The 23,688-nt window shown below is 40.4% G+C and overlaps 1 protein-coding gene across 1 annotated transcript; it reads right to left on the minus strand.

The window, feature by feature from the left end:
* Positions 1–2,074: 2,074 nt before the first annotated feature.
* On the minus strand, positions 2,075–21,548 carry LOC132881881 (circadian-associated transcriptional repressor). Its single transcript, XM_060914891.1, has 6 exons — positions 21,445–21,548; positions 17,709–18,153; positions 17,044–17,119; positions 15,058–15,136; positions 12,435–12,564; positions 2,075–3,658 (listed from the first exon to the last, which is right to left on the minus strand). The coding sequence occupies exons 2-6, from the start codon at positions 18,144–18,146 to the stop codon at positions 3,242–3,244; spliced, it is 1,140 nt and encodes a 379-aa protein (XP_060770874.1). The 5' UTR covers positions 18,147–18,153; positions 21,445–21,548; the 3' UTR covers positions 2,075–3,241.
* Positions 21,549–23,688: the final 2,140 nt, after the last annotated feature.

Genomic DNA, 23,688 nt, shown 5'->3' on the forward strand with positions numbered 1-23,688 from the left:
TCTCTCTAAAATACACATGCCTTCTCTGAAGACAGACTCCATTAGAGCCATGTCCTTCGGTGAGCTCAATTTTTCCTGACCTTGCCAAACATACAGCATTAAGAAAATGAAGGGGAGGCCTTTAATTCATTAAATATCTTACTTTGAAACATAACAAATGGATTTCAGGGATGTATGGAAGAGATTCAATGTGTTTCACACATGAGAGAAAGCTGAAGGGCACTGGATAAATACACTTAGACAAGAGTTTACCTTATTCAATATTATGGCTATTAAGTGCTTATTTGTGGGAGTTTACTGACAAACTCTCTGCATTATATAAAATGTGTCGCGTGTGTGTATGCATATGTAAATACAAATGTACATAAACAGTGGCTACTTTGAAGAATCTAAAATATGAAACTTTTTTAAACACTTTTTTTGTTTACAAAATTCCATGTATGCTACTTGATAGTTTTGATGTCTTCAGTATAGTTCTACAGTGTAGAAAATAGTCAAAATACAGAAAAGCCTATGAATGAGTAGGGGTATACTGTATATTACACACACTGTGCCCTCCACAATTATTGGCACCCTTTGTAAATCTTAGTAAAAAGGGTTAGAAAAAAAAATCCAACCTTTAATTTCAATTAAAGTTCATTCAGATGAAAACAAATCCCTGATCAAGAAATTATTTTCAGCAAAAACACAAAAGTTCCATTTTTGTTACATCAGACCATAGAACATGGTTCCAGTCAAAGTCGTAGTAGCGTTTCACAAACTTCAGGCTTCATGTTTGTGGTTAACTGACAGAAAAAGCTTTTTTCTGGCAACCCTTTCAAATGATCTGCTGGCATGGAGGTGGCATCTGATGGTGGTTTTGGACACTTGGAAACCCCAAGATTTTATTCTCCTTACAATTCACCAACAGTCATCCTTGGATATATATATATATATATATATATATATATATATATATATATATAGAGAGAGAGAGAGAGAGAGAGAGAGAGAGAGAGAGAGCCTCTCTTCCCCTCCTCCTCACTGTACGTGGGAGCAAAATAAACTTGTCCTCTCCCAGGCAAGTTTAAAAGTTGATGGCTTTTTTTTTTTTTTTGCTTGCCCCAACAGTAGAAATGGACACTTTCAGGTGAGCAGTTTTTTTTTTTTTTTGAATAACGATTGACCATTTTTGTTTATAATCCCTGACTTATGAATGTTAAACTTCTTTCTCATTTGGTTTGTGTGTTCTCTTATTCATCAACATGGAAAAGATGACTCAGGGAATATGGCCTCTGTCTCACCTCATACAGTATTTGTCTCCCAGTTAATCAGGAAGTCATGGATTACAGCGTGAAAGTTCCTACACACTCCAATCAACTCAGAAATGTACAATTTAAATGGGAAATATGTTTCAGTTACATTGTGTTCACTATCACTTCCAGAGGTGCCAATAATAGTGGCACGTATTTTTGTTGAAAATAAAATTGTTTTTGATGAGGGACTTGTTTTTCCCCTAAATAAATCTATTTCAAATCAAGGTTGGATTTTTCCCAATTTTTTCAGTATGACATGAAGCTACCTCACCAAAAGGTGGATTTTTTTTTTTTGGTAGCCATTTTTACAAATTTTTCCATGGAGTGCACTGAAGGGCACTGTAAACACACACACCTCTATAAATGGACAATTATTTAACACTGGTTTCTTCTTTACAAACCACTAGATGACAGACAGGCAGACGATGTAAAAGAAGCCCAACTGCAACTGAAGGATTCACTCTAAATAACTATTTTCTTGAGGACGTGGTTTTGATTTTGGAGGTCCTGCTCCCATTTGACCTTCTTCCTGATGGATATTCAAGAGAAGTTAAGCTTGAGACCACTTCAGTACTATTCATTCAATCTGATGATGGAATCCATTTTTAAGGTCAAGGTGTGCTTTATTACATGGTGTAATTTCAGCTCTAGTACATGCTGGGCTGGATTTTTAGGTTTTATTTAGTTTGTATGCTGTGGTGGATAGCAGGAATGATGGCAGTTAATTCTGAATAAACAAGAAATAAGTACTGCGAGAGATGGAGGACAGGCAGCGGGAATACGCCAAAACAAATATAACCACATTTATTTTGAAAGTATAAAATATCACACTGTAAAGGCCACTTTGCAAGGGTAGATTAAACAACCTCAATTTTTTTTTTTACACAAACTTTGAATACCTCCCTCTCAGTCTATTGTCTACTCTGTAGTAAACAGAAATGTCATCGTCCCGCTTGACCACAGAGTCTGCAAACATTTAAGCTATGTATCTGATGCCAGGAGCTTTGAAGGTTACTGGCATTCATCCCATCTTTCAGAGGTTGCAGGTATTCCAGGTGGTTCTCATTCATTTCAAAACCAGTGTACAGGCACAGCTTGACATCAAATTAAACAGGCACTGGATGCCCTCAAACTTGGAGACGCTAAAAGGACAAAAAAAAAAACAAAACAAAAAAAAAAACATTTGCAGTTCACATTCTATACATTGGCACCAGTCAGGCCTGTGGAGCTTCTCCTTGCAGAGAAAACGGCTCACAACAAAGACCCCGGCACTACAGGCAAATCTGGCTCACCTTGATCTTAGCAGGCTCCCTCTTTCTGATTCTATGTCAGTGAACATTAGTTCATATTCATTCTATACACAACCATTGACATGGTTTCAGATTGAGGTAGAACCGTTGTACCAAAATCTTAGCTTTAAGTTTATACCTATGAATAACAGTCACATTAACCAACTCCAATGGAGCAGATTTAAAAAAAAAAAAAAAAAAAAAAAATTCACATTCATCCCACATTTTTATCTACAACTACAATGGAGATCACCGACACGCTGGAATATCTGAAGTGTTCCCTAGAAATGCATTACTCCTGCTTTTCCCCCCATCCCTTTCTGAAGTAATGTTTTCCTTTATTCACAGATACCAGTATGCTGCCTCTACACATCAAGCCACCAGTCCTCTGTCTCACCAGGCATATGTGGGAGACAAACTAATACACCAGAGAGGATTCAAAACTGACAAACCCAAGTTAGACAAACCAGTGACACACTGACGCATGCCTATCTGAAGGCTGGGTCAGTCTAGGTGCTAGGCTTGGCCATAGCTATGCTCTGTGTGTCCCCTGAAGGCTGAAATGAAACAGGGGGCTTGCGCTTGGGTGCGTTGGCATAAAATAATACGAGTGCCTGCTGTTTAGGCTCTGATTACCCAAAGCCCAGTCTCTGTGGACTAGGACAAGGTGCCAGCACCCATATTGCTCGTCCCCCTGGAGGCTTTGTGGTTGATGATGCTCTCTGTGGATTTCAGTAGTCTCTCCAGGCATGGGGCACTGATCTTTCCTGGAGGCGGCTGACTAGGCACAGAGTCCATGTTAAGTTCAGGGGTGTCTATAGTGGAGGAAACCGAGTTGTCCTGTGTCACGTCCTCGTCCCTGCGGGCTGTTAGCAAGTTACGGACTGTGCGCTGGCCCTGCTCAGCAGTGGGCGAGCAGATGGGAGATGTGTGGAGCCATTTCAGATTGGTGGCAGAGTAAGGTGCTGGGAGGATGAGGTCACTGACCCGCATGGCCTTGGCAGCCACAGGAGAAGCACCAGCAGTGCCAGAGTTGAAGAGACCGGCAAGAATGGGGGCTGGAGCCGAGGACAACTGTGACAGAGATAGAGAGAGAAAGAAAAAGAAGGAGGAGATAAGGGGGGGAAGGGGGGATTTAATTCTCAATTTCAAATATAAACACTGCTCTGGAATTACTGTTACCCTTCATGAAAATGAGTAAAAATGTAATGCACTGAACACACACACACACACACACACACACACACACACACACACACACACACACACACACACGTCCTCCACATTTATCAGCACCCCTTGTAAAGATTAATAAAAAGGCTTTTAAAAAAAAAAAAAAAAAGATAAATCCAGCCTTTAACTGAAATTTATTCAGAGAAAAAAAACAAATCTTTCATTAAGAAATAATTTTCAAAAAAAAAAAAAAACCTGTTAGTATTATTGGCACCTCTGGAAATAGTGAACACAATGTAACTGAAACATGTTTTCCATTTAAATTGTACATTTTTGAGTTGATTGGAGTGTGTAGGAACTTTCAAGCTGTAATCCATGACTTTCTGATTAACTGGGCTTGATATTAGGTGACACAGAGGTAGGGATCGACCGATATGTTTTTTTCAGGGCCGATACCGATTATTATGGAATTGGGATGCCGATAACCGATATGTGCAACCGATAAATGTAAACATTATAATTCACATGAAATTAAACATAGCACACACTGACACAGACCTTCATATCCATGAAATGTATGTTTAATTGTAAAATTGAACATGAAATTTTGTGCAGGGAGATGCCAGCAGCATTTGTACAATAAAGTCAAACAGTTAGAATAAAATGAAAAATAAAATAAAATATTCACCAATAAAAAAATAAATCACTCCCTACTATATTACAGCTCACCATTTTCAGGGGAAAATAAATGAAAATACACTCTGGATTCTTTTACACCAAGAACTAAGTAAGACTTACCAACTTCAAGTAGTTTTTAAATAACAAATCAAGTGTAGGGAGCTGCCTGCAGCATTTTTTAAAAAGTAAAATCAAACAAAGTAGGCTATCACTCCCTATTATGTAACAACTTAACAAGTAACCATCTACATTCTAACATACAAGTGCAATGCGCTTTTTGAGCACGAGTCACGTCATGAAGTTCTCATCACCATAAATGGCCAGTAGGCTTGCGCTAGCCTACAGAACACAAACACTACGTTTTATTTCGTCTTCCCTTGACCACCTCTCTGTATGGCTGTCATTCTACTGTTCGAGTAGAACTACTGACACATTCACAACGTTTCCAGACGGGGATTTAAAAATGACTGCAGCCTACGTTATGCTGGGGACTGCTTACTATGGACAACATTACATGTAGTTTCAGCGAAACTAGTTGGTTGTAGGCTAATTCAAGTGCTTCCTTCCGTAAGCTAAGTTTGCCTGGCTACACAGATGCAAATGGACAATTTTAACGAGTAGTAGATGAAGAATGTAAACATATAATGATGTTGTGCTTTTGCAACTTGTGTGTTTGTGACTTATTGCGGCAAAAGCAGCGTGTCCTTACCTTGAAGTGGGATCTGCTTCTGCCCGAGTGCCCATACGGCCGCCTTGAAACAGTTCACAGCGTTTAACTATGCGTGTTGATTGGCTGTATCCCTTGTGCCGCTTCTGCCCGAGTGCCCGTACGGCCGCCTTGAAACAGTTCATAGCGTTTAGCTACACGTGTCGATTGGCTACATCTCTTGTGCCAAACAAATCAGATGTTGTGGTGGGCGGGACAGTGTTCTTGAACACAGAGAGGTGAGTGCAGGAAAGGACGTGCAGTGACAGTCGCGTTAGGAACGAAATGGCTGCAAAAAGGCATGTTATCGGCATATCGGTGGAAATTATGGACGATACCGATAACCCTAAAAATACAGAATATCGGCCCGATATATCGGCCAGGCCGATTATCGGTCGACCCCTACACAGAGGCCAAATTCCCTTAGTCACCCATCAACATGAGAAAGAGAAGAGAACACACACACACACACACACCAAATGAGGGAGAAGTATGTTGACCATGGTTATAAAAAAAAAAAAAGCTACTTGTCTGAAAATGCTTATTTCTACTGTTAAGGCAATAAAAAAAAAAATGTGAACAACTGGAACTGTTACAAACTTGCCTGGAAGAGGACCCAAGTTTATTTTGTCCCCATGTACAGTGAGGAGGAAGGTAAGAGGCAAAATTAATTGTGTAATGCAAGGACAGGTTGATGGTCAATTTCACTGGTAACAGTGATAAAGGGTTCATTCATTCATTCATTAAAAAATCCCCAAGGATCACTTTTGGTGAATTAGAAGAAAAAAGTAAAATCTTGGGGTTTCCAAGTCTCCCAAAAAAAAAAAAAAAAAAAAAAAAAAGACCATCAGACGCCACCTCCATGCTAACAGATTATTTGGAAAGTATGACAGAAACAAGAGTACTCAAAGCACAATATCCCCCGCTGGCAACTATGCCATAACTCTGGTAAAATGCGACTGAATTGAACAAAATTGCAATATGCACAGTACTGACATAATGCCTCTTGTCAAGTTTCATGAAATTCCTCCACAAATTGTGAGAGGAGTGGATTTCAGAAGGAAAACGCACTCATGAAATTGTCAAAGTATAATTTTGTTAATCAAGGGCTGTAACTCTGGTAAAATGTGACCGAATTGAACAAAATTACAATATGCATATCACTGACGCATAACAAAAGAATCCTGCCAAGTTTCATGAAATTCCTCCAAAAATTGTGAGAGGAGTTGATTTCAGAAGGTGAGCACCCTTCCCGGGAGGGAGGGACGGATGGATAGACGTTGCTGCGACATAATCCCCTTTTTGGCCTTTCGGCCAGCGGGGGATAAAAAGTTAACTACAAATGTAAGCGCCTGAAGTTTGCAAGACGCTACTACAACTTTGACTTGAACCGTGTTCTCTGGTCTGATGAAACAAAAATCTAGCTTTTTGTCAGTAAACACTTGCAGTGGATTTGGTGTAAAAAGAAGGATGGCTATAATGAAAAGAACCCAATCCCAACTGTAAAATATGGTGGAAGTTCTGTGATGTTTTGGGGCTGTTTTACCTGCAAAGACCCTGGAAACCTTCTTCGGGTACATGGCATCATGGACTTCATGAAATGCCACGACATTTGAAATAAAACTCTGGCTGCCTCTGCCAGGAAACTAAAACTGGGTTGCCAGGAAACTAAAACTGAATCTTCTAGCAGGACAATGATCTGAAACACATATATTCAAATCAACACAAAAATGGTTCGCTGAGCACATCTGCCGTGACCATCTCCGTCCCTCAACCCCATTGAAAATCTGTGGGCTGAGCTGAAGAGGAGCAAGCACAAGAGAGAGCCGAGGACCCGGGATGATCTGGATTGATTGTGTAAAGAGGAATGGTCTCAGATGACCTGCTCTGTATCTCCAACCTTATAAAATATGTTATCGGAGAGACTCTGTACCATTTTACAGGCAAAGGGAGGTTGTACAAAAGTATTAAAAATGCAGGGGTGCCGATAATGGCATCATGTTTTTGTTGAAAATAATTATTTCTTGATGAGGGATTTGTTTTTCTCTGAATAATTTTTTCAATTAAAAAAGGTTGGATTTTTTCAGTGCGAGATGAAGCTACTTCACAAAAAGGTGGATTTTTCCCCAATCTTTACAAGAGGTGCCAAAAATTGTGGAGGGCACTTTATTTACTATCCACATTCATTGGATATGAACAATCGCATGCTCTGATTGACTACTCTACTACTAGGATATCAGCTCATATACCATGAGTAGAGAAAAACAAAATGGTGGAGCGTGTTGCTGAACCAAACGAGGATCAAATGAAAACTACTCGAAAACAAAACCCCCAAAAATACAAAAAGCAACAAAATATGGGGAAAAAAAAAAAAAAGTATTTGATGGTAAGAATGCATCTTTTTTTTTTCCAAGAAAAATTATATCATTTTTCACAAATTGCTGCTGTCATTTTGCCGGTTTGTTTACATTCTAAACGGAAATTTTGTCGGACGTTTTGTATAAAGTTTTTATTTATCGAGTTTGCAAAAAATAAAAATGCTCCGTTTCTCAAAATCCAGTGAATGTGGACAGAATAAAACAGTTATTCTGCTCAATCTCGTCGTACATGGCCTATAGCCGACTTGGTGCTACGCACCTCATCGGCTGTGTGCGCGCGCGTGTTGAAAAACAGTGTGTAAGCAGCGCAATTTTTCAACATTGTCTCAAAATTATCTGCACTGTTATAATTAATAGTGTGTCAGGAAAGAATTCCTGGCAAATATCCAGCTGTTTCTGACATGTGAAACCTTTTGTTGTGGTTCACATTGAACTTATTAAAACTGCTACTATATCTGCTTACGTATTTTAATCCGTTACCCGATTTGTGCAGAACAACCATCTGCCTCTTTTGTGCTGAATGATTTTTCCAGCGGTAAGAGATTACAAAGGCATTTTATATGCACACAACCTCATATTTACACCCAAGGCCTGTGTTAAAAGGCAATAACAGTGTTGCTGGGGATAGATGATTATTTTAAAAAAGGGTGTTCAATTTTCACACACAAATGCTATTATTTTTAAAAAAATCAGTTTGAATAAGAATAATTTTGTTAGAACAAGTGGGTTCTCATATTGTTTGAGTTGATATTTGAATTATTGAATATGTTTATACAATATTTTTATAAATAATTCTAGCAGGTATGATGGATTAGGAAGGATACACATTGGATGAGGAGGCATGTCCTGACTCCTTGTAAGTTGATTGTCCCCAATGTGTTTCCTTCTGAAGAATTACGGAGACTGGAGCTCTTTCTACAGATTAGCATGTTACGGTTTCTGTACCCAGTCACGCTTATAAAATTACAAAAGCTGTGCTGACTTAATCGTTGCCACAACATTTAAGCCAATGTATTTAATACTAGGGCCACACCAATTTAATTAGTTGGTTCTCGGATTTTTTCAGTAAAAATATGAAGCGAGCGCGCGAAATAAAAATAAAATTAAAAAAAAAAAATGCTCTGATGGTAAAATTAGCGGTGGAAATAGAGGGCTTTCATAGAGAAACAAAAAAAGACAATACATTATTGTTACACATTTCATATGGCTCTTTTAATATCTTATCTTATTTCCACCCATATGCATTAAGGGCTAGCTCTGGCTGCATGTCTTTTATCAGGCAAACCAGTAAACAGATTGGCTAAATAAATGATTGAATTTACAGTCAATTGAACATCTACAATGCACAGAAGAAAAAGATTTGACCAGGAGTAGGCTACTTCTGATGGCTAAATACTTCGAATGATTTTTTGTTTGCCCCTCACATCAATCAATGAAATTTATAAATCAAACCCACCGCCACAGAGTTGTTGTCCAAGTTGGCACATCGCAGGGTAACAAGCTCACAGCATCTTGAGTACAACTGTGCAAAGTTCTCCCCCTCTTGAATTTCGACACACCTGTCAAATATTTTACGCTTCTGTTCGCTGAATATCCTAACAATCACAAACAGGCTTTGCAGGATTCCCCTCCACAGGCATGTTTCTTCCACAAGTCTTTATCGAAAGTGAAAGGGGCGATTTGATTGGTTTTCGACATCACATGACCTCAACCTGCAGTCGATTTCAATTTTTTTTTTTTCATTTTGCATTTTTTTCAAGCGGGCGGCACGGTGGTATAGTGGTTAGCGCTGTCGCCTCACAGCAAGAAGGTCCTGGGTTCGAGCCCCGTGGCCGGCGAGGGCCTTTCTGTGCGGAGTTTGCATGTTCTCCCCGTGTCCGCGTGGGTTTCCTCCGGGTGCTCCGGTTTCCCCCACAGTCCAAAGACATGCAGGTTAGGTTAACTGGTGACTCTAAATTGACCGTAGGTGTGAATGTGAGTGTGAATGGTTGTCTGTGTCTATGTGTCAGCCCTGTGATGACCTGGCGACTTGTCCAGGGTGTACCCCGCCTTTCGCCCGTAGTCAGCTGGGATAGGCTCCAACTTGCCTGCAACCCTGTAGAACAGGATAAAGCGGCTAGAGATAATGAGATGAATGAGATTTTCTTCAAGCGGCGATTCCGAGAACCAACTAATCGAATTGTTGTGGCCTAAACGAAATAATTTTTTTTTTTTTGGTAAAAACCAAGCTGTGCTATAAATGAAGTTAGTAGGGTTGCAAAGGGGTGGAAAGTTTCCGGGAATTTTGGAAACTTTCCCAGAACTTTGAAGGGCCTGGGAATATTGGGAATTTTCAATTTTGGCATTTATTAAGTTTTAAACATTTTAAAAAAAACATTTCATCGCCCAGAAAAACAAATTAAAACCCATGTTAAGCCTTTCAATTATGTACTGTTTTGTGCCAATTAAGAATAGGACATATTGCTAAAAGCCAATTAATAAAAGGCTTTTAGTTTTTCAATATTAGTTTTATATTCAGATTTTTCAGTGAAAAAATATTGTTCTCAATTATCTAGTCCGAGGAACACTTAATAAAAATCCAGTCAAAATTGTCAAAAGGTCAAATGCGCATTCCCAAGTTCCCTACCACGAAAGTGTAGAAGGTCTTGTATCCCTTGGTCCACCGCACATATTTTGAATACATTTTTTTTTGTGTTGGGGACCTCTCGAATCTGCATTTGAATAGATTTCTATCAAGTGTCCCTCGGACAAGATATCTAGTAATTTTGAATTGAATAGATTATATTTCTAGAGTGTACCCTTTGGTAAGAATTAACTGGAAATCTAACTCATTGCATAACAAGTAGTGATTTCTAAAAATCTTGCAAAAACTCAATTGTGACCATTTTTAATTACAAAACTTTACAAAACTTGAAGACTTGCCTACAGATTTAAAATAACATCATAAAATAACAAGCATTATTAAAAAATGTAAAATGTAAAATTTCTAATTACTAGTAGTCTTGAAATAAGTTTTGCTGCTTGTAAAATATATTCGTGCCACTTTTTTTATTTTATTCTGGAGCAAGGCTGTTTAATGTCATTGTTTTAATAGCATTGTATACCCTAATCATTACTTCTAATCAAATAATTTGCTTGCAAATTATCAGACAGGATATGGTTTACAAACCAGTTGCAAAATGAAAAAGGAATTCAAGTTGTTGAAGAATAATTAGTAAACAAAAAAAGTTACAGGAAGCAGTCTTCAAAATCATAAGTAAAGTTGCTTTTGAAGATAAGCTCTCACAAAGTCTAAGGTTATTGTTTAATTCATTATACATATACCAGGGGAAACCCGTATTGTTTTTGTAAAACATTTGGTGGTTATTAAATTCTTAGTTGTTTAATTAGTTGCATGCTTGTTTTTGCTTGTATGTTCTTCTGAACAGAACAGAGACCCAGAGAAACATCCTAATCTGAATAAAAGGACCTTATTTTTTTGTATCAATTTTTAAGTAACGTTGTTTTTGAAAATTCCCGAAAGTTCCCCAAAATTCCCGTTAATTCCCAAAATTTCCATGGAAATTTTCCAGTCTGAAAATTCCTGGGAATTTTGCAACCCTAGAAGATAGACATAGCCTCAATATATAAATTTGCTACTCAACTATTTATAAGGTTGAGAATCTAATAGCAGAATTAGAAGTGGCTCTCTGAAATGTGTAAACACTTTAAAAATAAATAAATAAAAAAAACAAATACAATAAACGGGGGGTGTCCACTGATGGTTGCTAAATGAACCATAAATTATTTTTAAAGAACATTCATTTCAAATTGATAGTTCAACAAAATTGAAAATTAAATCTGGATTGATATGGATTTATTTTAAATTTTGCATCCACTCCGAGGCAAGTCAACTAAAATACTTAGGCACAACACCAAGGAACTAAGGAAGGAAGGAAGGAAGGAAGGAAGGAAGGAAGACTTTCCTATTGGATTTGTTGCTCAGCTGATCCGGCATTGCAAAATTGATCATGGAGACAACCATATTACTTGGGTAACAAGAATTTTATTCCCCTCATACTGGCCTACACAAATTCACCAACTGTTTTATAGAGAAAATTCAGCGATTATCTTTTTAGAAAAGCAGTTAGGCAAGCCGATACACAACTTTGACCCTACAAAACAAAATGATAAAACTCAGAGAGTTGATATGTATAACTAAGCCAACAATTCCTTTAGTCATTTTGAGGGAAAATAAAAAGTAGGAGTTCTTGAGTGGTGCAGAAGTAAGTGTTTTCCTTGCCATTATGAAATCAGGGCTTGACTTATGACAGTGCCTTTGTATTCCTTTTGCCTTGAACATTAAACTGGGTCAATTTAAATTTACCTTTCAAAGGCTGAAGCAGAATATTAGTATATAATGTAGTGTTGGTCTGACAATTGCACAATTTAGATGGAATGCCTTGAAATCATCTGTTCAAATGGTTACCTAAATATTTAAATTGGAACCAATGAAGAGTTTTTTTGTCTAGAGTGCAGATGTTCACTGGGACCCTTTCCCCCCCAAATTACTTTTGTTCTGAGGGAACATGAGAAATGTGTGTAGTACCTTACAACTGTAGAAACGGGTTTTAATGTCTACCTGCCTGACCTGTTCCTCTCGGTGTCAGGGATTAAAGAATCATGTGTATTTTGCCTGTCCAAGCCACGTTTGTGACAGACATGTCTTGGTGAGGAATGCTGGTACGAAATTACCATTGCTTTCAAATGACAGTGTGTCACCTACTCTTTTAATCACTAAATTTTAAAGAGATGCACACATTTTACAAATGGCACTCTCTTTGTCTAACATGTTAAGCTACATATACATGTTCTGCCAAGAGTTCAGTTTCAAAACATACAGTACATGGAGAGCCACAAGAACAAAACGCATTACCTTGGGTTTTTTCAGCACTGTGGTCTCTTGTGTCAGCTCCACAGCAGTGGTTTGGTGGCTGGGTTTTACGTTAGGGAACCATGTCTTCAACATTTCCTCCATTTTCAGGATGATGTCAATATACCGTTCACTGTATGACACATGAAGAATTAAAATTTAGTAAGGACAGCTTGCACATAACTGGAATTAAGAATGTGGCATGAGTTCTGACCGTAGGCATGGTCTAAGGCAGGACAGATACGCCATTTTATCTGAAGGAGTGTGAAAGGCTGTTTTTTCTTGCTGAACTTAACTGGTAGCACTGGATGCAAAAGTATGTCTTGCCATAACTACAGCTCACACATGTTTATGCTTACACGTGGCACAGAGCACAACGTTTCTCTCGCCTCTAAAAATAGGTGTGTAAGCCTACAGCGACACACTGACAACCACACTCCATACAAAGAGGAACAGTTGCCCTGAGGAAAAGTGACGCAGTCCACCCACACACAAGCTGCTGTTCACAGACTTCAAACAATTCAGCAGATGTTTAAGGTGGATTAGTGTAAATCATAGGACCAGAGTCTACCTGTCCTAGCCCTATTAAATTTACATGATCCATTATCCAATATGACCTTTGCCAGGAAAGTTAATTTGATCATCATGCCAACATTGAGGCCTTGCCCTGAGTGCCTGCCAGCTGGCAGAACTGTTCAACCCAAGGGAGGGGTTCACAACGGCTTCTCTTTGCCACTCCATGCTGTGTGTCTCCACAGGGAGGTGGCCTCTCTTCCGTTTAGTCTCTCTCTCCAGCAGCTGCCGGGTCAACTGGGGCCATGTTGGCTCAATGCCCTGATCTACAGAAAGTGGGTGGATGGGTGGGGGTGTCTGTGCTTTAAAACCACTGGCTACTCATTTCAAGTGACAGCAAGGTCTCAACAACGTATTGGGTCAGTTGCATGCAATGTGATCTGAAGCTTGCAAATTCCTAACAATTCAAGTGAAATCTTTATTTGTATGAAAAGTTATACGAGGGGACTTCAAAAGGTTCTCGGCCTCACCCAGAAAACGTCACAGCAGAAAGATTGTTCTTGCATTATTTTTCAGCATAGTTTCCTTTATCAATGCACTTGCCCCACCGATGTTCAAGCTTCGCTCTCCCTTTGCAGAAGGTCACATCTTGAGCCTTCAGATCCTCCTCAGCAGCATGGATGACTTCATCACCACTCTGGAAATGGTGACATGCGAGTGGAATTTCAGTTCGGGAAACAGATAGAAGTCAGGCGGTGCCAGGTTGGGTGAGTAAGGTGCATGGGACAATAGTTCAAAGCAACATTTGGCTGCTTGTGCCACTGCCACCTGTGCTGTGTGGACGGGCGCATTGTCCTGGAGCAACAGCACGCCAGCTTGAAGCTTCCCTCTCCCTTTTTCTTTGATTCCTTCTTTCATTTGAGTTTTTGTGAACAGTGATATAAGGCTTTATAGTATACAATTATGCCCCAAAATGGGAGCTACGCCTCTTGTTTCCAGATGAGGCCAAGAACTTTTTGAAGTACCCTCATAAATGTCAAGGTAAGGGTCAGGGTGGGTTTGGATTTATACTTTACCTTACCACATTTTTGCACTTCCTTTGTATAAAACTAAATTAAATCAAACCATATCACCATTCCTTATTTGAATTCATCAAAATTTTTCATGTGATCAGGATCGCTGCAGTATAACTCGACCCACACGACACTGTCAAACTATTCTAAGAACTACAACGCATTTCAAGAATAGACGTTTTACAGCGCAGCACAATGCAACAAAGGAAAGAGTCAGGCTTTGTGCCAAATACTGTTCTCAGAACTGAGAATGATGTGTCCAGTACCCACTCTGACTCATGCTTGGAGAGCAAGTCGTATAAAGAAACAAATACTTTCCACCTCCTGACAGCTATATTGTAGAACATTACATGGTCTCACCACAAGACAGCTAATCGAACGGATGCAAGGTTATTTCCAGAACAGACCTCACAGTGACTGGTCTAACAGGGCCGAATGGCTCTCCTGTTGTGGCCATACAGCCTGTGTGACAATTCTCCCTTACTCAGTGTCACTTTTAGGAGTCCAAAGCACAAGAATGCTTGCTGGGACACACCTACAACACCAACAGGAGCCTCCTCATGCCTCAGCAATACTCAGAATCCACAAGAATGTAAGTGAGGGGCAAGCAAACAAAAAAATTAAACCAGAAATGGGCATGGTCTATACTTTTCATCCCCAAAACATCGGGGGGAGGGAGTATAGACTCACGCCTGGATAGCTGAAAGATATTGCTGGAAAAAGAAGTCATTTTTATTCACAAAATTCAACAAGTAGTAATTTTCAGATCATAACTTTATTCAACTCCTCAACCTGACAGTTCCTCAGCTACATCAATTTATGTTTCTTCTCAGAGATCAAGTCTCAAGCTTTCTAGTAAGCTATTTTATTAGGAAAAAAAAAAAATCCACACCACACCTGTATTTGTATTTTTTTAGAACACATTATCTGTTCAATCCATATCTGCTTACATCCCTAACATATAGACATTTGTAACACAGATGGATGAAACCCATCAAAGAGCATATGGATGGATGTAGGAAAAGGAGGAAAGCTCTTACCCCATGCAAGGATTCTGAAGGACCCCCATTATTCTCTGGATCCGATCCATGGCTACACTCTCTTGGAAAGTGCTGAGCCCTGTGAAAGGAAACCACTTTATTTATTTCTTTATTTAGGGTTTTTTTTTTTTAACACTCAGCTCTAGTGCCTTGTCTCTGACAGGCTGGGCTGTGCCTGTGCAGCAGATGGGTTTTTGTGAAATGTGTGGGAGGGCAGACTCTCTGTCTTTGTGGCCAGGAAGTCTGGGGTCACGCGGAGCTCCGGCTTTGACGGAGATCCCAGTACGACTGCTCGTGAATGCTCGCTCGGCACACAGCCTGCCTACATGCCCACCAAACCATGAACAGCTAAAAACTAGCCAACAAATTTTAAAATTCAGCATCTACTGTACTTAATACCATGTAGTACTATGCATTTCTGACTGGTTTACGTTTCACTGGACTACTAACCATTTTCACAAAAGAAAATGCTGAAGCCAATATAATTTTACAGCATTTGAAAAAAAATATATTATACTCTATGCCCTTCAGTCATCATATCTGAACCCAACAAACTAAATCAGAGCTCTCCATTACCACAATCAAAACACTAATAGATATCTTCTGAAAGAATGGTGTTCATGACCCCAGTATAGGTCTAGAAACTTACACAATATGCGTCAGTGAGAAATGGAGCTTAGTAAGGCTACACCACCTTACTAGGACACTTTTGTTGGTTTTTCCTTTCACTTGTCACTCATTTTTATCTCCGAGACCTTCACTGCGCCTTTAACATGTGAATTTTTTAAAAGGAATTTCCAGCCCGCAATATTTTATCATTGACATTAAGACAGGTCATCAAAAAGAGTTTCATAACTCTACAATTTCATCGGCTTGCATCAAACAGTGTCCAGTGCACACATTACCACAGCCTTCTCAGGAACACAGATCGTGCCTCGGAAACGTGTCCTAGTCTGATCAATCTAATGGTCGTACTTTTAATAAAATCCACAAATCAGCTTTAATAAAGAGGATCCTAAACAGATGTTCTCTGCAGAATGTGATATTTTCGCCTAATACCAACACACATGAGCTAGTAATTATAAATAATTCTTCATGACTGGAACGGTCTCACAAATCAATCTTCTAGATATCACTGGACAGTCCAGAGCCGTGTATGAATTCACTCCCTACTTCCCATACACGCACTATTTTGAGTGCCATTTTGAACTGTTGTACAAATGAGGCACATGACTTTCACACAAAAGTACCACAATGTATTAAAAAACAAAATATATATCTCTTTATTTGCAACATTGGATTGGCTAACCTTGTCTATAAATGCAAGCAAAAACCATGTTTAACAACCACTAAACACTGACCGACAGCTGCTACCCAGATAACAGAAAAATTTATCAGAAAGTTATGGAAAGATTACTGCTAAAGTTTTGACAATTAAAAATGGTTGGCATTCACTGTAGGAGCATTTATGAACTGTCAAAAATATTTTCAGGACACCCAAAAAACAAACTGGATGTTCTTGGAACCAAAAGGCTCCAAGAATTTTAAAACAGTCCAAAAACTTTCTGATAACCTAAAATTAGAAAGAACATGCACATTTTTACTTAAGATCACATTTACATGCAATTTTCATGGTTTCAGGTGGAAAACGTTAAACCTTTTATTAGAACATCTTGTGTCAATGTATATATTTTTGTTGACACTTGTTTAAACATTTATAATCATACATATATTTGATGCACTTGTGAATTTGCAAGTCTTTGAATTCAGTCCATTGTGTCCCTTTCTGCTGCCCTACACAGAACAGTCTATATAGTAATCAGTGAATAAGTGAGTACGTGTGCACTTTCAGACAGAGTTTGGTAATTTAAAGTAGGACTGTAGTAAGGAAAGCCCTGTGTCAGGTAATGTGAGCCCAGTACTGCAGCTGAAACCCCTTGCTATGGAACAATGTAAGAAGAAATTTTAGAGAAAGCTGCTACTCACGTTCTCTGTATCTGCCAGAACGGAGGCCATTCAGGATTGAGGAGAGTGGGTGAATATAGCACTGCAACTCCACACACTGTGGAACAAAAGCCATCATTCAACATCTTTTTTCCCCCCCAAAAACTAGTCATTATCTGATAGGACAATAACGCTACTGTTGACATTGTCCTGAGGACGTTTTCAAAAATAGTTTGTTTGTGAAGAGAATGCATTTTCAGTGTGTAACTTGTATGTAATTTGTCAAATCTAAAATACTCTAAAAAGCAAATAATTTTTAATAATTAAAGTCCTATAGGATGTTTTGGACCTCATATTTCAGACTCTGTATATGTATACAGTCAACAACAAGCTTACAAGGCAATGCAATGTGAATTACTAACCTTTCACAATAGCATTATACACCAGGACTGGTGTTTTATGGTGGCCCTATAAATGAAGTAAGCCCTGTTGACTCACAAAAGTCAAACAGTTTTTTTCAACTTCATCAACTCAATAAAAGGGGAAGGTCTTCTTAGAAAAAAAAAAAAAGTTCCACTATGCTTATTTCTACCATTTGCTTTGCATGTGTGTGAATCGAGATCATGTGGGTGATGAGGGTGATTCTCTGTAAAATGGGCACTTTCCTTTCCTTGTACGGAATTTGCCAGAAACACAACATGCCTTACCTTGTATGCAAACAGCTTGTCCTTCGTTGGGCTGTCTGTGAGCTGTTTTTCTTTTTGCTCTGGCACTGGCAGGCACCGCACTCTCTTCTGTGCCTGTCTGCTTTTGCCTTTAGGGCTTCCCGAGGTGCAGCTGTGACCAGACACATCTTCGTGTCCCGATGGTGAAGGCTCTCGGCCTCCAGTGCTGAAAGAGCTGGTTGGACTGGAGGGGGGGCTGCTCCTGCAGCTCCTGTCCTCCTTATCCTTCACGGAGGTGTCACTGCTTTTCCTGCAAGTGTGAGGGCCACAGCTGTTCTGAGCTGCAGGAGTGGTGGGTAGTGTGTCCTGTTCTCGATCACATTCAGTCTCCAGCTCACTGTCATTGTCCTCATCATCATCACTGGCCAGCCAGTCAACGGAATAGTCCGAATCTGATGCCGACATCCTCGGCCGCTTCATTACTGGCCTGTGGAAAAGAAAAAAGGCTTGCTGTAAGTCTAACAGAAATGCAACTAATACAATGGGGGGGGGGGGGGGGGAGACACGCTGTACATGTTCATGTACAGTCAGAATATGGAGAAACACGGTTTCTTACAGTCTCTACCATTCTGTTTCTCTCTCTTTTTTTTTTTTTTAATTGTTTAAAATATAGTCAGGTATCAAAAACAGAGAGATCAACAGCCAAGCAACCATTCACTGGCTCACAGTTTATCCTGTTAAAATCACAGAAACACTGAATGGCACCAGTGCAAATGTAGACGTTCCGAACCACATACTTTTAAATAGGTGGTGTACTATTGTGATATACTATGCAGCATACTAAGAAAATGGTTCTTCACCAGGCTATACGCGTGTAATGGCCCTTTTCCACTACCCTTTTTCAGTTCACTTCAGCCCGACACGGCTCGCGTTTCGACTACCTCAGAGCAGCACGACTCAGCTCGCTTCAGCCCTGCTTAGCACCCAAAACTCGCACGGTTTTGGAGTGGGGCTGAAGCGAGCCAAATCGAGCTGAGTAAGGCTGGGGGCGTGAGCAGACACTCCCCTGTGCACTGATTGGTGAGGAGGAGTGTCCTCACACGCCCCGCGAGCACGCTGGGATCTGTAAACACCGTAAACCCGGAAGAAGAAGAATTACGAGAATTTCTGAAGCCTTATGCACCTCGTCTCATCTATACGCTCTTGCCAGTATCTGTTGGCATTGTCGGTGACAACAAGCCACAGCACCAAGTCCAGCAACACTAACGACTCCATGTCCTCCATGTTTATTGTTTACTATCCAGGTTGTGAGACTACCGCTTAAAAGATCACTGATGTCACTGTTTGCGCCGCTTAACGACATCACGTGACATCCACCCACTTTCACTAACTCCACCCAATGTGTCCACCCACTTCCAGCCAGTACGGTTCAGCGCGGTTGTAGTCGAAATGCAACTCCAACAGCCCCGCTCAGCTCGACTCAGCACGGCACAGCCGCGTTGGTAGTGGAAAAGCGGCATAAGGCGCAGATCAGTCAGACATCCAGTCCCAACACCCGTGTCTCCACACTGTGGATAAAGTGTCCATGTAGAAGACTGACTGCTACGTCCCAACCACAAAAACACACCACGTGGCCCATTCCATTAAATAATTAAACAACATGCTGTCTGTGACTGACCCTTACCTGGTTGAACATTTACCTGGTTTTGTTTGATTAGTACACCATGTTAAGTACATGTTACATGTTAAGTACATTGTGTACTTAACATGGTGTACTAATCAAACAAAAACTATGTTAATCTACATGCAGGAGTAGGCATATAGCCAGTTTTGGGTGTATAAATAATGTCTTATGGATGGATGTTTTCATATTTGTAGCTTCCCACATTTATACACACACAAAAAAACTGCCATGTATTTTTCTTTTCATTATTAAACCTTCATGCATGGCACCTCTTGAAAAACAGGTGGCTGAAAACATGCACCAAGAGTCTCAACTGCTCATTCAGTAAAACTGGATCACAGCAGCCATGACAGCCACCGTGAGATGGAAACAATAGTCCCTCAACGACAGCCATTTTAATAGAGCTGCAACACTGACATTTAGAACAAAATATGTGTAGCAGAGTCCCACTTAGGAACAGAATCTTAAAAGCTTTTGGAGCTGATAAGAACAAAAGTTGGTTTTATAACAGGACAGAAAATCAATCAGAACAGACTTTTTTTTTTTAGATTTTCAGCATTACTGAGCTTTTCACTAAGAATGTTATAAAAAAAAAAAAAGTCTTAATTGTTTAGGGAATGTATTTGGAATTTTAAAATGGTGACTCTTCTCGGTTCTTCTTCCAATACAGTTCAGAGCACCTTCTGGTGTATTATCGAACTGGTTATGTGGCATACAGAGAGTAAGCATGAAGTATCTTATATCAACAGAGAAAAGCTTTTTCATAGTAATGATGTTTCACCAGGAGATCACTTATCTAGTGAGTAGCGATGAGGAAAGAGTTGTTCGTTCTCAAAGGCAGCCTGTTTATACAAACATGAGTTTTAGAAAGAAAACCTGTTTTGTTTTTTGCTTCTTATAGCAAAAAGACACATAACTAATAAGTCCAAAAACAGGTCAGGATAGGATTCATCCATTTTCTGCATTTTCCTTCAAAACAGTGAATAAAAGAAATGGTATAGAAACAGCTTTTAGTTAGTTTCGAGGCTACATTTTATTTTAACTGGAAACGATACAGAAAACAAAAACACACAACACTGTCACCAACTTATTTCTCTACTACAGTATTAGAATTGGGTCATGTGCAACTTGTATCTTAATCACCTGGATATGTTTAGCCTACATCTATATATTACATATATAATATATAAAACTGATTATAACCTACAGTAAATTGCACATTATATAACTGAGCACCAGAGATCCGGTGGTAAAACGTGCCTCTGAAAGATGATGAATGAACCCACTAATAGCCTCATTTTCATTCTGTGAATTTAGTTAAGCTTTCAAACGTTTCAAAGCATCAAAGTGGCTCACTATACTGAGTGAAAACAGCTGATAAATAGTACAAAGACCAGCCTTGGCAGTGCAATTATCAACAAACAGAGCAAATATAATAATATCACTTATAATCACCAACATAAATGGCATCAAGAACTTCACTCAGATTAGATCCAGAATAGAGTAGTGCATGCTGAATATAGTATTAAATAGTAGCCTGTGTCAAAACAGTACTCGAATAAACCATGTGATCATCTCAAGATGGAATTAAAGAAAATAAACCCAGCATCAATAGCTTTATTACCTGTAGGATTAAAGAGGGTGGGGTTGGGGCACTGGAGACAGCACCTTAATGCAGCCTGAACTCAAATAACTACCCAGACAGCATGTTATTACAGGCTCAAATCATATATAATAGAAACAGGTTTACTATAACACACACACACACAGCGTGCTATAGTTTGGCATTTCTGATATAAGTATAAGGATAAACACGTGCTCATAATCTCTCTTTCAAAAAGAAAAAGAAAGAAAGGCGCCATGTTTTGTTCTCCAGAGTTATCTGGACGGATTGTGTAAGCCAGCAGCAGCAGCACACTGGAACATCTGTACACCGTGTGGAGGAGTGTGAACAACAAGCAGTGCTGATTTCACCACACAGCTGTAACAGGCAACTCGGCTAAACTCTGTGTGTACATTTCATTCATACCTGCAGTAGTAACTAATAACGTCAGTCAAACCAGGTTTGTTGAATTATTGTGAACGCGGTCGTACCTTTTTTTCAGGATATAAGAGAACAGTGCGCTTTCCTTTGTTTCAGAGAGAAGTCCAGGACGCGGTGGGCAGCGCCTCGTGCTTTTCCGTCAAGCTGCAGAGCTGAGCTGCGACTGAGCGGCCCGTGTTACTGCTCCCCAGGCAACGTGTCTGCGTGGGCGGGCACAAACACACCGGGCTCTCCCATTGGCGTCTCCACAGCCCGAGCTGACCAATAAGGCTCGTGTATAGAGACGGCCGTGGGCGATAGGCGAGCAGAGGTTGCATATGCAAATGAGATGGAAATGCAGAAAGCACGTGGACACGCGGATCGGTTTCACTCCAGCATTGCAACTGCCGGACGGACTGTCAGCTCGGCGGCTCTGGTTCTGCTCCCAGTGGCAAACTTATTCATGCCTCATTAGATCAGTGGACGAGACAGCAGATACCCGACCGCCATATTCACATATAATCCGTCTATTCAACAGCATCCGCAACTAAACTACCATTCGTGTTTGCTAATAAAACACTGTTTCACGGGGATTGCTTTCTAATGGGTCCAGTTCGTCCCTTTCCTAACCGCAAATAGTCACCCTGTTACAATCTGACTGCAAATATTCACACGTGGTGTTTTGGCCTCGCCCAGCAATTCCGCCTCCGTTAGCTGCACGTGCGGCGCTGCTCGTGAACCGAACAAATTAACGTTAATGATTTTATCACTGGAGGAATGAATGAATGAAACAGGATGAACGTGACGCACCGCAGTGTGGGACCTTTTTTTGGTCTTGCTTTGGGTTAAACACGTGACGTGTTACGCAGTCAGAGCGTCAACACTGCAGTGGGGCGGGGCGAGGGGACGGACCGCCCCAAACCGGATCAAGCCACACTTTTGTAAAGGCACACATGCGCCTAACAATATTTACCCTGCATTAGGGAGTGGAAGTTATGTGACATACTGCACGGTGAAACCTCCGTCCTGATGTCATTTAAGGATTGTTTTATAGGCATTCACTGCTGGAAATGGCTTTTTTAAATACTGTAAGATGTATTTGTAGTGACTTAACAGCTTGCATACTGCTTATTATACCCACAGAATCAAATGATACATGATCAGTTAACCATTTTTATGGAAATATAAACCTGCACACAATGAAAAACACACCCAGTGGCCACGTTAGATACACCTACTAGAGAAGCTTTGTTTATAGCTTCACTCTTCCCTGTAGAGTCTCAATCCAGCAGTAATGTGTTGTTTTTAAACCCTAGCAGTATTACTGCCCCCCCCCCCCCCCCCCCCACACACACACACGGCTGTACTGAGAATGATGGTCAGTAGTGGGTTTTTTGTTGTTTCATTGATGGATGGGGTACATAGGTACTAACTAACTATATGCACAAAAACAAAGTGTGTGTGTGTATATATATATATATATATATATATATATATACACACACACATATGGGCGGCACGGTGGTGTAGTGGTTAGCGCTGTCGCCTCACAGCAAGAAGGTCTGGGTTCGGGCCCAGTGGCCGGCGAGGGCCTTTCTGTGCGGAGTTTGCATGTTCTCCCCGTGTCCGCGTGGGTTTCCTCCGGGTGCTCCGGTTTCCCCCACAGTCCAAAGACATGCAGGTTAGGTTAACTGGTGACTCTAAATTGACCGTAGGTGTGAATGTGAGTGTGAATGGCTGTCTGTGTCCATGTGTCAGCCATGTGATGACCTGGCGACTTGTCCAGGGTGTACCCCGCCTCTCGCCCGTAGTCAGCTGGGATAGGCTCCAGCTTAATTTCCCTGAGGGAACCCGCCCAAAGGGATCAATAAAGTTTTATCTATCTATCTATCTATCTATCTATCTATCTATCTATCTATCTATCTATCTATCTATCTATCTATCTATCTTGCCTGCGACCCTGTAGAAGGATAAAGCAGCTAGAGATAATGAGATGAGATGGGCGGCACGGTGGTGTAGTGGTTAGCATTGTCACCTCACAGCAAGAAGGTTCTGGGTTCGAGCCCAGTGGCCGACGAGGGCCTTTCTGTGTGGAATTTGCATGTTCTCCCCGTGTCTGCGTGGGTTTCCTCCCACAGTCCAAAGATATGAAGGTTAGGTTAATTGGTGGCTCTAAATTGATCGTGAGTGTGTCTGTATGTGTGTGTCAGCCCTGCGATGAGCTGGCGACTCGTCCAGGGTGTACCCTGCCTCTCGCCCATGGTCAGCTGGGATAGGCTTCAGCTTGCCCCCGTGACCCCGCACGGGATAAGTGG

Source organism: Neoarius graeffei, chromosome 2 (assembly GCF_027579695.1).
Source record: "Neoarius graeffei isolate fNeoGra1 chromosome 2, fNeoGra1.pri, whole genome shotgun sequence".
In the NCBI taxonomy this organism is placed as follows: Eukaryota; Metazoa; Chordata; class Actinopteri; order Siluriformes; family Ariidae; genus Neoarius; species Neoarius graeffei.

Excerpts from the sequence above, each read along its gene's own strand:
- LOC132881881 (XM_060914891.1), bottom strand. The coding sequence starts at position 18,146 with ATGAAGCGGCCGAGGATGTCGGCATCAGATTCGGACTATTCCGTTGAC. Across the intron at positions 15,137-17,043 it reads TTCTGGCAGATACAGAGAAC|GGCTCAGCACTTTCCAAGAG; the intron begins GTGAGTAGCAGC and ends TTCCTTTCACAG. Across the intron at positions 12,565-15,057 it reads CTTCAGAATCCTTGCATGGG|TGAACGGTATATTGACATCA; the intron begins GTAAGAGCTTTC and ends TGTGTCATACAG.